Source organism: Dryas octopetala, chromosome 9 (assembly GCF_963921425.1).
Source record: "Dryas octopetala chromosome 9, drDryOcto1.1, whole genome shotgun sequence".
NCBI classification, from domain to species: Eukaryota; Viridiplantae; Streptophyta; class Magnoliopsida; order Rosales; family Rosaceae; genus Dryas; species Dryas octopetala.
Genome location: NC_141374.1, coordinates 11,330,048 through 11,347,211, shown reverse-complemented (window position 1 = coordinate 11,347,211; position 17,164 = coordinate 11,330,048). Strand labels below are relative to the sequence as shown.

Below are 17,164 nucleotides of genomic sequence, written 5' to 3'. Positions count from 1 at the left end.
ATTTGACAATAATATCTATTTAGATAGAATTTTCAAATAGGTATTAAAGCTTGTTAAAGATATAAAGGTCCTGCCCGGCTGCCCCTGCTAATAAGCATAAATACATTGCACCAATATGTGAAATTGGATTTTCTACTTATTATGTCGTAAAATAAACCAAAGACATGTCATTTGTGTTCTTCCCTAAACAAAAACAGAACAGTCAAATAGTTGAACACTTCCTCAGGAGTGTAAAGAAACAAAAGAAACAGCAACTATAAATTTGATGGAACCAAAACAGTTTTATGTAATGTAAATCTAATCTAATAACACCTTGGAGCAGCGGCGTAGTTAGGAACTTTACTCATTGGGGACGAATTTTAACTCATAGTATATTCGACAAAAAAAAAAACTCCTAGTATGTTCACAATAGTTTCTTTTAATTTCTTTCAATATTTTAAATAGATAGATATATATATATTAATAATGAATCATTCATATCGATCAATTTTTCTTTACATTGATATATAGTGTTTTTTGAAAGCACTTACATTAGTAGTTTTTATGCTAGCTTATTGAGACACAAATTTATATTTGGTTATCATAAGTTAGAAAAATAAGTTTATTATAACCAACTTATCATGTAAAAGTTATTAACAATCACTCTTTTTTCTTTACAAAATCACATTTAAAGTGTTCAAAAATATTACACAATTTTCTAGATTTATTAATTAGCACATGTAATTGATACGACATAATTCACATCCAAAGTTATTTGTTCATCTTTATTAACCTTATATATCTGTTTTATAACACACTTTTAATAGTTTTATTTAAAAATGATATTTTTAGATTTAAAAAAAAATTACCAAACTTCGTAAGAGCAACCTATAAAAAACACATATATTATTAATATTAATTATATGCTTAAAGATAAGTAGAAAAAGTTATTGAGTCAATCAGACAATTGACCCCCTTTTAGCCTAACTCGTATAAATTCATTGTAATTATAAAATTTCACATTGGGGTGTAGCCCAATTGAAAGGACTAATGAATTACTCTCCCTGCACCAATATGTCACGTTCACAAAATTCATATACATTTTTTGAATGGATAAAAGAGACCTCAAAATGATCAATCTGAGATTAAATAAATCTATCCAAATTTGTACTATATTTATCAACTTAATTGTCAATATATTAGAATGGCTAGTATGAGGGACAAGTGAGAGACAACACATCCAAGGGTTGGATTTGAACCCTCACTTATGGATATGTTGTCTCTCATAGTAGCTGGACTGGTCAACATATTCTTTAAAATAAAAAAAATAAAAAAAACTTCAATAAATATCATTAACAAAAAAAAAAAAAAAAGCTATAGGGGTCAGTTGACACCATTGCCCCCAGGGCCCCACCATGTCTTCGCCACTGTCTTGCTTAATCTCACCTTCACCAGCTGGAATTTGGACTAAGAGGGAACGCCTCTCCCAAAACCTGCGCTTTTGAGGCCAACGATGTCGTCGGTGTTGCGAGAGGGGTTGCTGGAGAAATTGCCAACTGGCCATGAGGTGGAGGGATCGCATGAAAGTATATTGGGGTAAAATGGTCATATAGCAAAAGTTTGGGAGCCAAAACTTTTGCTATTTGAGGATAAAATGGTCATGTCACGCTTTTTTAATAAGTCTTCACTAACCTTCACTATGACACACAGAAGTCCATTTTTGTTTTCTAATAAGCCCAAGCGCATTTTTACAGCTTGTTTCATTGTTGTATGATAATTTCATTATTTTAAATACACAATTGTTTTTCTTAAACATTCACAACAATAAAAATCATCTTTACATAATTAGAATTACTTTCACAAACAAAAAAATTAAGAAAATTAACTTGTTCTTAAGGTAATTAATCATCAAGTATCTCCAACAAGAGTAGAAAATTTTTTATAAATGAGCAAGACGGATCAATTTTTACCATTGAAAAAAAAAAATTATTCACTTGGATTTATACATACTACACAAGAAACTATTTCATATTTTATGCCAAAAATAATTATTTAGAAAATAGGGTTATTTTTTTTAAAGTCCATTTTTTAAAATTTACTGTTTATCCGGCCCAGGCGCTACAGTGAAATACTGTAGCGGCCCACTTTTAAAAAAGAACCCGGTGGTACAGTAACGGCGTTACTGTGGCCGTTACTGTAGCACACTACAGTGTTTTTTAAAACAACCAATTTTTGTTTACTTCTTCAATTTTTTTCTTCATTTCAATGCCAATCGGTACCAAAAAAAAAATAAAAAATTCATAATTTAGGTATTTTTCATTCCATAAACATGTTAAATAATAACCATCATAAAACACAAAAAATCAAGATGAAACATACATATTCTTTTTCAATCACCTATTGCTACTGTCCGGCAGTAACAATCACCTATTGTTACTGTCCGGCAGTAACAATCACATATTGCTACTGTGTGATAGTAACAATCACCTATTGCTACTGTCCGTCAATAACAATCACTTATTGCTACTGTCCGGCAGTAACAATCACATATTGCTACTGCACAGCAGTGGCAATCACCTATTGCTACTGCACAGCAGTGGCAATCACCTATTGCTACTGCACAGCAGTGGCAATTAAGTATTGTTATTGTTTGATAACAACAATAACAATAAATTAGATAATATAATTTAAACTTAATACAATCACTGTGAAAGCATAAATAACTAAATGAATTGTAAACTTATGACACAATTACAACAAACTAAAACATAATCACAATTCCGTTGAAAAAGAAAAATAACTTGAAACTTCCAGACTGCCAAACAGTAGCAATAACAACCATAGAGGCTGACAGAAACTTCGCACGAGACAAATAACTAGCAAGATAAGCAACATTAATCATCCTGCACAAAACCCAAAAGAGAAATCAGTACTATATATGATGCCCCTAAACATCTAAAAGTTGAAACTAATCATCTGCAAAAATGTCCTCTTTTGTGACTATAATTACAGATGAACTCACGAACACAAGATATTCTCCTGCCAAACACACCAAAAGAAAGGGAAAAAAAGATATGTGACAGAGACCCATGCAAACAAATAGCATCCACCTTAGTGATCTAAGATACAAAATGTAAATGGCAAAAACAAAGTATAAGAGAAATTGTGATCAAGAGGGGTAGTCAAGCAAATTAAAGTAAGAAGTAAAGGAAGCCATGATCCTTGCCTCTAGGGATTCAATTTTCTTGATTTTGCAATGTGAAAGCATTAAAAATACAAGATCTTTGTCACAAGATCAGTCATGAAAGAAATAATGCATTTAATTTAACAGTAAATATGTAAATATTTGTAAATAAGTGAACAACAACACAAGGAAACGTGGCATCTATAATATCTACCTATTTACGAAGACACTCCATATTGTTAAAAACATATCCAACTATAGCTTCCCATCTTAGCTACATACTTGCAAATCTTCCACGCTTGAAGTATGTCCAATATATGGAGTAGTATCAACATTCCATGTTGCACCAGATGTAGGCTCGCACAAATGTATATGATTTTTGCAGTCCCCTTTAAAAATCAAGAACATCAATGAATCATCAGTTTCAATCAAGAAAGCAACATACCGTTAAATACCCTCGAATAGAAAAAAGAAAAAGGAAATTTAAAAAAGTTTATAATTGTACCAGATAGAAGACTTCCAGGTACAAGAGGACTCCAGTCCAAAGCATACGTACCCTTCATCTTTATGCCCAAATTTAACCAATGTAGCCTGAAGACGTTCAATGGCAGAGTGGTTTCTCATATTACAAACTATTGCATATCTACAATACAATAAATAGGGTCAAGTCCAAATGAGCAAGAAAACAAAGAGTGTCATTCATAACATACAGACACTAATTTATCACTTAATACACAGTGTCAGTAGGAATAACCCCAACAGCTCCTTGTTTCAAAAGATCAACAACTGGATCCAATTTCCAGCTATCCGCTCCAGACTGTGATGGATCAACTTCAACATAAAACAACTCATCCTCCTGATATTATTAGTCAATGAATTTCATAAACATTGGATACTTAAACGCCCAATAAACTCTTGAAAGAAAATGATTCATAAACATGAAACCAAATTCACATAAGTAAATCTCATACACGCAGAATTCAAACCATTCAGTTAATTTTTTTATGGAATATAACATGAAATCAATTGAACTCTAGCTCAAGAGAAAGATGGCCTCACCACGAAAGCCCGAAGTAAAGGTAAAGCAAGCTTGTGCAATATTCGGTCTGTGTATGTTTTGCTTGGGCAGTTAGGCATCAGAGAAAGAACACCAGAAAGAGAGATCGAAGGAACGATCGGAGGGTACCGTCGTGTTCAGAACGACGAGAAGAATAAAACCTTATAGATCTGGTACCTCGTCGTGGCCGGAAGAAGCAGATCGCCGCCGGAGTTGACTCTCGGCTTTCGCATCGATCTGTTGCTGTTGGTGACTAGATGGACGATCGGAAGCCATGGGAAGGGAGAGCAGGAAGAGGCGAGAACGAGAAGGTGGGTCTAGCTGCCATCCATGGTCGGACGACGATGCATCGAGGAGAGAGAGTGACAGTGAAGAGAGAGAATGGTGCTAAGTTTGAAATGAGAAAAATGAGAGAAATGAGAGAAGAAATTGAAGAGAGACGGAGAAAGAAACGGAGAAGTGAAAAAAAGGACCGGTTTGGTATAAATTGGGCCTTCTGTAAAAATAAAAAAAGGACCTGGATTTTAAAAATAGTGAGAGCCCAAATTTGGACTTTATAATCATTTACTTTAGAAAATATATGTCATAATATATTAACAAAAATAATAGAAAAATCAATCAATTAGAGGTGAGGGGGGCTGTGTTCCCCCCTGGTCCCTATGTGGCTCCGCCACTGCCTTGGGGTATCAAACGTTAATTTCTGTTAAAAATACATTTTCCCTACAATGTCTGTATACCATGACAAAAAGCTTTAAAATGAGAACCAAAGGAAAGAATTCCCAATCCGAGAAAAAACAGGTCTTTCCATCCACCGATAAGAATAGAGCAGAAGGGCGCAAAGGTGAGAAGTCCAAGCTCCATTTACAGTCATCACCTGGTGACTCTATAGTTCTACAAAACCAGAGAAAAGCTTGGTTGAGTTTTTCCTCCAATTAATAAATTTATACCTTAATGTAACATCGAATTAATAATTCTGAACTATGTAATAAAGCAAAATAATTTTTCTCTAAGGGAAAAACCAGAAAGATACCTTAACAGTCTGTAATAGCTGTTTGGCAGCTTTGTCATTCTTGAAGTGTGCTCGTACAGGCTGCATGTAAGAAAAACAAAGTTAAGATAGCAGTAAATAATAAAACTGACAGTGCTTTCTCTCTCTCCTTTTTCTTCTTTTCTTATACTTTTTTTTTTTTTTTGAGAGAGAGAGAGAGAGATTTCTGGTCCCTCAATCATAACTTTGTAATGTTTGCAACTTGCATATGCACTAGGTCCCTAACAATTGCGTGAAAGTATGGGGTGGGAATATCACCACACCAGGTTTAGTCAAATTGGCATCAGGCCCTCAGGGGAAATAAAAGTGAAAGCACATCACATATAAAGAAATGAGCCTACCTCCAGTATTTTGTTCAATGCTTTTGATAAAGCTGGTTTAAGGTCGGCCGGATGTAGCTCACCGCTTCCATAATCAGCAATCAATTCCTCGAAGCTTTTGAAGGTTCTGTATTGGGAAGGGGAAAAGGCAACAACACAGAACAATTACAACCAATGTTCCAGGGAAAAGCCCCGCCTTGGAAGATAGTTCAGGACAAAAAAACTAATTTAAAATGGCACTCTTGGCAGGCTGTAAGGCTCAAATTAGGTGAACAAGCAAAAGCCCTTCCAGAATAGATTTGATCTAAAGTATATTACTTACTTATTTCCACCATTCTTTTCACTGCGCTCTACAATGAACTCCTTAAACCAAGGTAAAACGAGGTACTTTATGTACTCCAAGCATGGATTCCCTTCAACAACCGTTGGAGGGCAGTAAGCTTTCTTTATCTTCGAATTAACTTCGGCCTAAGATTCAGACATATATGTCAAACATTATATTGATGAAAATAAAATAAATTGTGGCATACAATGAAAGCTAAACACCCAAATCTAAAACTTCAATGTACTTGTCTTCCAATTCATGTGCAGCTAATATAGGTGATTTAACTCTGCCCCCTCCCCAAAATCACAAGTTCAGTTCACCTTTAGTAGCAACCCACCTCATCATCTTCCATGAATATGGAGGACGATACATCACTTTTAGACATTTTCTCCTGCCCTTGCTGAAGACCAGGTAACATGTCTGCAAATCACCATTTAAGAAAAATGAACAAAAACCATGTAACTAGTCTCATATGATATCATAAAACATTAGCTGAAAATGGATTCAGGATGTTACGGTGTGACAAGATAACAGGCTTGTTTTTCTTCTTGATGTCATCACAGTATTCTCTTGCAAGCACATTCACTTTACGCTGATCCATTCCCAACTGGCAGATGTCAGCCTATAAAGGAAAAACATTTCACATAGATCAGCATTACATGTTTGTTGAAATTCAACATGGGTATTCTTTTTCCTCTTTTGATGTCAAATCAAGGATGAATACAATTATCAATTTGATGAACAATGTTCAAGAGATAAGAGCAAAGACTGGAAATCAAAGTATAAGAAACAAAGTGAAGATCAGAGAGCCAGCATCACATGAATTGCACAAATGACAGATTCATGGCAACAAAAATAAATTGGATCACATCTATTCTGCAAGATAAACAAGCAAGGTTAATACTACTTCCATCTGTGGGAGGTGGCTGTAATGAGCCGAGCATCTACTGAGGACTAAATCAAGAAAGAAGTACTACTAAAGAAATGAGAATTATCTGTGAACAGCTGAGCTGTAGTGGTGCAATGAATCATATGTGTATGAGTGAAGATCTCCACATATCTCCTCAAAATAAACATCTCATTTTACTATTGTTATTAACTGATGGCATAAGAAATTTTATTTGTTGTACCATTCTTTATACCTCACTCAAACTTTTCATATAGAACGAAGTTACCAATATCAATATGTCTGATACTCTAATTGATTAATTTTCAAGATTTGTGACCAGAATCGAGCTCTAATAGTAACTTTGCTCATTAAATTTATAAACATCCATCATTTAAATTGATTCTGGTGCACAATAAGGAAAGTCCTGCCTTTAAAACATTTGTAGATTACATAATGTTAATTCGTTTCCATATGGAAAAACCTAGCAGTGCCTGTCATATAAGTATTATAAACAGAACCCACATCAGAAAAAAAAAAATAGCTAGGTTAATAGATAAGTGAGCGCCATTTAGGACAGCCCTTTATGGTCCCCTCCAGTAATGGGCCTTTATGCTCTTTGCAGTTTTCCACTAATTCACTTTTCATATTCGTGTAAATTTTAACTAATAGGTGCAAAACTGAAGTAACAGGCATATACTAAATAAATCATGTCGTAAGAGAATCTACCACATAATTCCTATATCATACTAGCACCATTCCATCACTAATCCATGCAATATTCAGCAATTGAGGAAGCCAAATCAACAGTCAGTATCAACATAAGGCTACATAGAAACAAAATCCATAAATAAAAATTCAAAAATAAATTAGCAAGCACCTTCAGGAAGAATATATCTGCACATTGCATACATGGGTAGAAAATTTGGGCTGCAGTTAACTCGTCTTGCTCATTTCGACCCATAATTTGACTACACCTGGATATATAGGATTGAAAAACTTATCAGCTCAAATTCACCAGATATGATAGGCACAATAAGCATTATAAATGTATGTACCTAATAATCCTTGGAAGCTTATTTCTTCGAGCTATATCCATCACAAGAGGCCAGTACTCATGTGCTCTCGAATTAATCTCCTTTGACGACCACAAAAACTCAACTTTTCCATCTTCCAGATTCATCCCAACAGCCTTCCATATCTCAATCAAGTAGCGACCAACAGTCTCAATCTTTTTCAAATCACCCCCCATCTTATTGTTTAACTGTGCAAACCAATCTGCTATCCATATTTTCACTCTGCAGCCAGCGGAAGTCAGCTTGTTCACATTTATTGTCTTCAAAACCCCCTGCATACAAGTAACAACCCATTTGGACCTCATAGCATAAACAATGCTCGAATGGAAGCATGCCCAAACACTGAAAACCTAAATACTACATATTAATAAGAATTCTTTCATAGCACAATAAAGTCTGATAACCCAAATACTGAAAATGAATACCACACTGCAAAATTGAATTTGATCTACTCTCCAAAACTAAAGGAGAATTGTTCAAAATTAAATATATATATAAATAAAAAATGAACCTGAGCAATGTGCATTCGACCAGAGGGTTCGAACCCGTCATAGCAGATGGGTTCAGGCTTATGAGCCAGCAGATTCCGAAGCTCATCTTCTTGAATACACTCTTCAGCCACACTCCTCATTATCTGGTACCTCTCCTCCAAGCTCATTCTTCACCAAAATCACACAGACACAAACTTCAAATAAGTTCACATTAACAAACAAATTTAGAATAAAAAAAAAACACAAAAAAAAAGAGCGAGAGAATCTTACTGGACAGTTGGGTTGGATGAGCTGGAGGGTATTTGGTCTTGGGTCTGAGAGTCGGAGATGGCAAGAGATTGGATGTCGGCGGCTGGACCTTGCTCTGGTGCTTCGGACGCCATTGGAGAGCTAAAGAGAGCAGCAGCGTCAGGGGATTTGGTTTGGGATTTTGCGTTGTGTGTTTTAATCTGTGTTTCTACTTTCTATTAGTTTAGGGTTTGGAGAATGCGTTTTATACGCTGCGTTGTGCGTTTTATTACGGAGAGAGTCTTCGGTGGGGCTGGAATGCCACTCACCTAATGAGACTCCCTTTCATTTTTTAACATCTGTCATGATTTTGTCCAGCTGGACAACTCTCTCTCTCTCTCTCTCTCTCTCTCTCTCTCTCATTCTCTTCAACACCACCACCTAACAGGCCAGGCCAACACACCCTAATACAACCCAAACCTAGCACGGCAGCACACCCCCACCACCCTCCACAAAAATATTGAAAAACAGAGTTGGGTCAATGGCATCTTCCAAAGGGAGTTTAATAGATGATTGAAACTATTTAAACCCAGCCCCATCCCCTCCCCGCCCAGCCCCATCTCAGCCAGCCCCCACCCAGATCGGAGAGAGTGAGTGAGCAAAGAGAGAAAGCAAGAGGAAAAAAAGAGGGGAGAGGAGAGAGAAGGGGAAGCAAGGCCGGCGGCGGGTGGTGGGGGTGTGCTGGGTTGTGTTGGGTGGTGGTGTTGATGAAGAGAACGAGAGAGAGGGGAGAGAGGAAGGCAAGGTCTGTTGTCCAGCTAGATAAAAAATATAACAGGTGTCAAAAAATTAAAGGAAGTCTCATTAGGTGAGTGGCATTCCAGCCCCACCCAAGACTTTCTCTTTTATTACGTGGTGCCAAAGCTTTGGTCTGGGACCCACGGGGTTTGGACGCTGATTAATAATATTCATTGTTAGAAAAATTATGGGTAAATTACAATTTAATACCTCAACTTTACCTCGGATTTCAAGTTAGTACCTCAAGTTTAAAAAGTTGCATTTCAGTACCTCAACTTTCATTTTGTTGCAATTACATACCTCCGTTAGCTTTTCCGTCTGTCAGACCGTTAAGTGCTTACGTGGCACAGTGACGTGGCTTTAAAAAATGCCACATAAACAAAAAAAATAATAAAAAATAATAAAATTTTTAAAAATAAAATAAATAATTATAAAAAACCCTAATAATTAAATTATAAAAAACCAAAATACATTTATTTTATTTATTTCATTTCTCTCCTCTCTCAGCCGCCCCCCCCAGCGATTCTGTCACTCAGCCGCCCCCCTGCTTCTGTCACTCTTTCTCCGGCGCCCATCTCCGACGAGACCACCCCCCATCTTCTTCCTCTCTCTTTCTCCGGTGACTTTCTCCTATAACTGGTGGGTCTCGGGTTCCCCCTCTCCACGATTCTCTTCTCTCTCCTCACTTCTCTCTCTTCCCGATCTCTTTCTCCGGCGTCTATCTCCAGCGAGACCACCCTCATCTTCTTCCTCTCTCTTTCTCCGGTGACTGGTGGGTTTAGGTTGCTCGGGTTTTGGGGTTCCAGGTGGTGGGTGGTGGGTTGATTTGTGTGGCTGGGAGGGAGGGTTGCTTGGGTGGTGGTTCGGCGGCAGGGTGTGTGGCTGGGAAGGAGGAGGGTTGCTCGAGTGGGTCTCGGGTGGTGCGTTGATTTGTGCGGCTGGGAGGGAGGGTTGCTTGGGTGGTGGTTCGGCGGCAGGGTGTGTGGCTGGGAGGGAGGAGGGTTGCTCGAGTGGGTATCGGGTGGTGCCGTTGATTTATGTGGCTGGGAGGGAGGGTTGCTTGGGTGGTGGTTCGGCGGCAGGGTGTGTGGCTGGGAGGGAGGAGGGTTGCTCGAGTGGGTATCGGGTGGTGCCGTTGATTTATGTGGCTGGGAGGGAGGGTTGCTTGGGTGGTGGTTCGGCGGCAGGGTGTGTGGCTGGGAGGGAGGAGGGTTGCTTGAGTGGGTCTCGGGTGGTGCATTGTGGGTCTCTGGTTTTGAGTTGCAGAAGCACAATGGAGGGAGGAGGGTTGATTTGTGTGGGTCTCAGGTGGTGGTTTGGCGGCGGGGTGTGTGGCTGGGAGGGAGGAGGGTTGCTTGGGTTTTGGGGAGTGGCTGTTGGTTGGGGCAGGAGAAGGGGTTGCTGGGTTGCTGGGTGGGGAAGAAGGAAGGGTTGTGGGTAATTGGGTGTATTGGAAATGGATTTTGGGTTGATTTGTGTTGATTTATTTTGATGATTTTTGTTGTTTTTTTTTATGGTTTTGGGTTGATTTGTTGGGGAAGAAGAAGAAGATGGGGGGGGGGGGGGGGGGCGGCGGCGGCGGCGGCTGCTGAGAGAGGAGAGAAATAAATAAATAAAATAAATGTATTTTGGTTTTTTATAATTTAATTATTAGGGTTTTTTATAATTATTTATTTTATTTTTAAAAATTTAATTATTTTTTATTATTTTTTTTGTCTATGTGGCATTTTTTAAAGCCACGTCACTGTGCCACGTAAGCACTTAACGGTCTGACAGACAGAAAAGCTAACGGAGGTATGTAATTGCAACAAAATGAAAGTTGAGGTACTGAAATGCAACTTTTTAAACTTGAGGTACTAACTTGAAATCCGAGGTAAAGTTGAGGTATTAAATTGTAATTTACCCAAAAATTATTATATCTGATCGTAATATCACTAGGTGTTATCAATTTATTCAAATTATAACATGTGAACAATTTTAACAGTTTTTTCATAAATTTTAGAGTGTTTTCTAGATTTTAGGATTTAAAAAATTATTATACAAGTGTAATAATTTGAATAGATTAGTAACATGTCACGTGGTGTTACACACACACAATAATTTCTCCATGAGTTGAATATTCACAATTTTGCCTTGGCTCTCAAGACCCATGATTTATTGTTACCAACAATAAAAAAGCTCAATAATGTTATCAAAGTTAGAGAGAAATGATGGAGAGAATACAACATATAGCTTTGGAGAATTCAAAGTATCTCCAATTCAAAGTATAATTTTCATTAACATAAGCCTTCTATTTGTAGGTTTAGCGTTATTTTAGAGACCACCCCTAAGTTTTCTTATTTTACACAATAAAATATTATGATAAATGTAAATTGCATAAAAACTCTAACAATAGTGCTAGATATCTTATATTTTTATACCATAATTTTAATATTTTATACCACCTTATGTGGCAACTTACATGACATTCATATATTGGTCACTACAAAATAAAAATAAAAACCCAAAAAAGAAAATAAAAACTTTGTCCAATAAAGTAATGACACGTAAAATAGTATAAAAATATTGTATAAGAATGTAGTAAGTATAACATTATTCAAACTCTAAATATATACATGTGGACAGTAACCTAAATATCAATATTTACAACACATAATTGAATTTTTTTATTTGGATTGCGGTTTGGCTTTCACATTTGGTTTCCATTTGGCCTATTGTAGCCCCACTTGAACCATATTATTTAGCTTGTTCTAGACGCACAGGGTGATGATTCTTTAGTTTTTCACTCTTGCTTCTTGTTTGGGCCTGGATCTGTCATAGTGCTAACTGCTAAGAGAAGGGGGATTTTACTAGATTTCCTTTCTGGGCAAGTTAAATTGTATTTCTTAAAATAGTAAATTCCATTATAATCAATAAAATAATAGTTATTTTGGATTTTTTTTTCCATAAAAGTTAATGAGTTTTGAAATTTTTTTTCTACTCTAGTCAATAGGTCCAATCCATTTACTGATGTTATGTAATTTGGTGTATCAAAAATTACTAATTTACTTATTCTATTTTTTTCTTACTTATGAGAATGAAATTACGACATTGCTCTTGATTTGATTTAGGATTTGGAACACCCAAAACTATTTTCATGTGTAGTAATCAAACACAAACATGATACAAATCTAAATTTGCATGGTAGGATAATGTTTATTAATTATAATATATCTTTTTCCATTTTGGTCAATGGTGACTAAAATGATTTATAGAAAAGTGCATTAAGGACTTTGTAATTTTGAAAAATTCTATTAATTTATCTGTAAATGACCCTTCTTAAAATTAGAAAAATTTAGAAATGAGTGGTTCTTCCAACACTAAACACTTTGTCTTAAAGCAAAGTTTCCAACAACCCATTCATTCAACTTCCCTCCCTCTATTCCTCTCATCCATGCAAAACCCCTCTCACTCTTATTTTGTGGTAAACAAGAGGAGGGAAGGAAAGAAAGAAAGTGGGGTTTACATCGGAAAGGAAGCAAGAGAAGCGATGAAGAAGGAGGGAGTCAAGCGAAAAGACATAAAAATCTTTATTCGCTCGGGGAGGCAAGGTGAAGGTGGATGCAAAGCTCAACAACCTTTTTAAAGATGTTTTATTTACTTTAGGCTTATTTGCACATTTGCCCCCTGATTTTTAGGTTTTTTCTCACTTTACCCCCTCATATTTATTTGTATCATATAACCCCCTGAACTTTTATGTCGTGTCCCATATTGCCCGATTCCGTCAACTTCGTCTTAACTTCCGTTACAAATGCTGACGTGGCGGGGTAATATCGTCTTTTCAGCCATAAAATATTGTTAAAATTATATTTAAATTAATAAAATAATAAAACTTAAAATTAGAATAATATTTTAAATATAAAATCTTAAAATTTAATTACATATAAATTTTTTTAAAAAAAACTCAATGCCCTCCCCCCACCCACTGTATATGCCGACCAAACTAGGGATGGCAAAATTCCCCGCCCCCGAAAATCCCCGTGGGGACCCGCCCCGATTAAGCGGGTATGGTAATACCATCCCCATCCCCGCCCCGCCCCGTATACCCGTTTAATAAAAATATTATATTACATAATTATATTTTAATTTATTTTCTTAATTTTTGTTGCATATCTTTAAAATTTAATAGTGTTCTCTTTATGATTTAGTGTTATTGTAATATAATATGATGAATTTTAATGTATTTCATCTATTATATTATATATTTATATTAATTTGATATGTTATTAATAAAAAAAATTATTTTTTTGAAAATAATAGGGGCCCCGAATACCCCCGATGGGGACCCGATTACCCAGCGGGGCGGGTATGGTATTGGCAAACCCGCCCCGAACCCGCCCCGTTGCCATCCCTAGACCAAACCCTTCCCCCACACCCTCCCCCACCCAGCCCATCCCTTTCCCCTCCAACATAGCCCCAGCCCCGATCCACCTCTCCCCCAGCCCAGCCCCTCTCATTTTCTTTCCCTCTCTTTCTTTTTTTCTATCTTTCCCTCTCCTCCCAATCTATTTCTCTCTCTTCACAGCCATGGCCGCGACGAAATCGGGTCGGGTTGGACCTTGATTCGGTGTGGCACGGTGGCAGCCATGGTATTCTGGCTTCGCACGTCGACTGGGTTTCGCACCCTGTGCCTCGCATCTCTCTGTTTTGTATTTCCCTTTTGATTTTTTGTTTAAATTTTAAGTTTTAAATTTTTATTTTTCAGTTGTGATCAAATTGATGGATTCTATTTAGTAGTCGAATTTTGGTTCTATAGTGGTTTTGGAGCTGTAATTTTGATTGGGGTTTTGGTGGATTGGTGTTTTGCTGATTTGAGCATGATAACCTAAAAAAAGAACCAAAAAATGCTCATTAACCAGTGAGCATTTGGTGAAGAAATCCAGTGAGCATTTGGTTATTTGAATCATCAAGATGCAGAGCAGAGACCGAGATGAGAACATAGGGAGGGATGAGGAGAGAGAGAGAGAGAGAGAGAATGGGAGGAGGTGCGCGGCTAATGAGGATGGTGGTCCGGTTGATGGGGGAGGGAGGGAGGGAGGGTGAAGATGGTGGTGGTGAGTTGCTGTCGGTGGTGGAAGGGAAGCAAGAGAGGGGTGGATGTGTTTTGATGATTTTTTGTTTATTTTGTTTATTTATTTTGTGTTAATAATTTTTTAGTTTTATTTTTATTATTTAAAATGTGGAAGGATTGCCAACATGGAGTGTTGGGTCCCACAAATCCACAACATGGCACAAATATGGCAAATGCTGGTCTTATATGGGTGAAAAGACGATATTACCCCGCCACGTCAGCATCTGTAATGGAAGTTAAGACGGAGTTGACGGAATCGGGTAATGTGGGACACGACATAAAAGTTCAGGGAGTTATATGATACAAATAAATATGATGGGGCAAAGTGAGAAAAAACCAAAAAATCAGGGAGCAAATGTGCAAATAAGCCTTTAGTTTAAATTATTTTAAGGATAGTATCGGTATATTTCAAAATATTGTTGGGGTCCATAGGATTTAGGATTGAGCATGGGTGTTAAAATGCAAATGTTTGGTGTAGTACTAACTCACAAGTCACAACTTTATATGACGCATTTTGGGCCATTTCAATTTGTATTCATTAGCGGATGACTACAACCCAAGTCCAAATCCTAATTCACGAAAAATAGTGGACTCACAACATTATTGATGAATTACAATCCAAAATATCTCTTGCCCTAATCTTCATTATCAATAATGTGACAATATTAAATATTAATCAACATGATAATATTTACATATAAAAAATAAATGAAATCTAGAATAAATAAAACACATTTACTAGGTTGGAATTCAAAATTTTGAAATTTGGTTTGATGATTGTAAAATTACTCATTGTTAAAAAGAGTTGCATACCCTCCAAACTTTGATCAAGGAACTATTATTAGATTAATGCTTATCACTATAAAATTACACTACTGCTAGCTATTGGCCTTCAGACTTCAGCATCCCCTCAATTAATCACTCCATCGATTTCTTACAAATTAATTTTGTCCTTAATGCAACCTGCAAGTTCAATAGAAAATAATGCAAACCTCATAAAATTAATAGAAAATTAGGATTAAATATCAAATCCCAATAATTTTTTGGTATGGCATGAAGACCATATAATATTTCAATTGAACTACCCAATTTAAATGTAGTTTTTTAGATTATGTCACAAATATGTTGACCCCTTTGATTTGAGCCTTTTTCATTTGACATTTTTATCCTTTGGCTCACATATGATGAGTGTTAGTTAAAATTTATAAGGTTTTAACAAAATTACCCTTAAAGCTTTTATATTATTTTGAAAATTTGCTGATGTAGTCTCAACTTCACATTTAGTTGTGACTGTACGACACTCACAACTTCAAATTTAGTTGTGACTGAACGACATTCACATCTAAGTTGTGAGACAGTCACAGTTAAATTGTGAATTAATTGAATTTTTTTTAGAGAAATTATACTACAATATAGTATAAATAGATGTCAAAACAATACTTTTACTCAAAATAATATATAGTATAGTGGTGTGAGTTATCTCTTTCAATTTACCAAGACAGTCACAGTTAAGTTGTGATTGGATTGATTTTAATACAATATAGTATAAATTAATGTAATATTTGTGATGTAATATTATTTTTATTTTTTTATTGTAGTGGCATGTGATGTAATATTTGTAAATTCTAATACCTTTTACTTTATTAATTTGTTTGACTTTTCAACTAGTACATAATCTAAAATGCTATTTAATTTTTGTACCTAAACTAAAAAGTTATTGAAATTTAGTAGTTAAAATCAATAGACCTTAAAATTAATTGTTTGGCCACCAAGCTGCAGACCCTAAAATCCAAATTACCAACACAAACAAGGAAATAAAGTTTCCTAATTTAAAAAGCATAATCGATCTTCGAATCTAAATTGATTTGGTTAGAACCTTTCTAAATACCCATATTCTGCTATTCATCATGGCCCTTCATTAGTTCAAGTAATTATGATCACAATTAGTACACAACCTTAAGGTTTCAAGTATATTATAAATATATTCTTCATTAGTTGCAATATTCACTCCCACTTATACAGTGAAAAACAAACCTTAAAATTACAATCTCACTCGCTTTGGCACTCAAACTCAAACTCATACTCACAATCACACTCCCATTCCCACTCCCACACATATGGCCCTTATTCGGGAACGCCGCCACTGTTTGGCTGCTTGGGTTATGGGGTTATGCCTAGCCTTTTAATTAATTCATTAATTTTTTATTTTGCATTGAAATGTTTAAATATGTCATATGTCCTTTTAAGTAATTTTAGAGAATGACAAACTTATAATTAAAGAAAAACTTAAAGAGTGGGTGAGAAAATAGAAAACGAAGGTGAAAATAGTAGCACTATTTTTTTTACATGTATAAGTTTTTAAGCATCAATGAAAAGTCATTATTCTAACATCAAAAGATTCTTTCAAATTGTGTCTTTAGAATATCATCTCACAATGAGGTGAGACTAACATATATAACAACCTCACTGGCTCACTATGAGACAAACCCTAATTAAGCATATTATTAGAAAAATAAATTTTGCTGTATATGTTTGTACTAAATTAGATCATTATAAAAATTATAAAATTATATGGTTCAACTCCCTTTATAAATAGTCTACCTTAGCATTCGACTTTGATGGTTTAGGATCGAACTGCAATTTTTGAAAATTTTTCATTGTA

General features: G+C 35.9%; 1 protein-coding gene across 1 annotated transcript; it reads right to left on the bottom strand.

Moving 5' to 3' along the window:
* Positions 1 to 4,961: 4,961 nt before the first annotated feature.
* LOC147274039 (Tyrosyl-tRNA synthetase, class Ib, bacterial/mitochondrial) lies at positions 4,962 to 8,814 on the bottom strand. The gene is made up of 10 exons (XM_086257266.1): positions 8,637 to 8,814; positions 8,387 to 8,534; positions 7,858 to 8,147; positions 7,680 to 7,776; positions 6,430 to 6,535; positions 6,251 to 6,333; positions 5,911 to 6,056; positions 5,610 to 5,715; positions 5,251 to 5,310; positions 4,962 to 5,111 (listed from the first exon to the last, which is right to left on the bottom strand). The coding sequence occupies exons 1-10, from the start codon at positions 8,747 to 8,749 to the stop codon at positions 5,091 to 5,093; spliced, it is 1,170 nt and encodes a 389-aa protein (XP_086113392.1). The 5' UTR covers positions 8,750 to 8,814; the 3' UTR covers positions 4,962 to 5,090.
* Between the last annotated feature and the right edge of the window lie 8,350 nt (positions 8,815 to 17,164).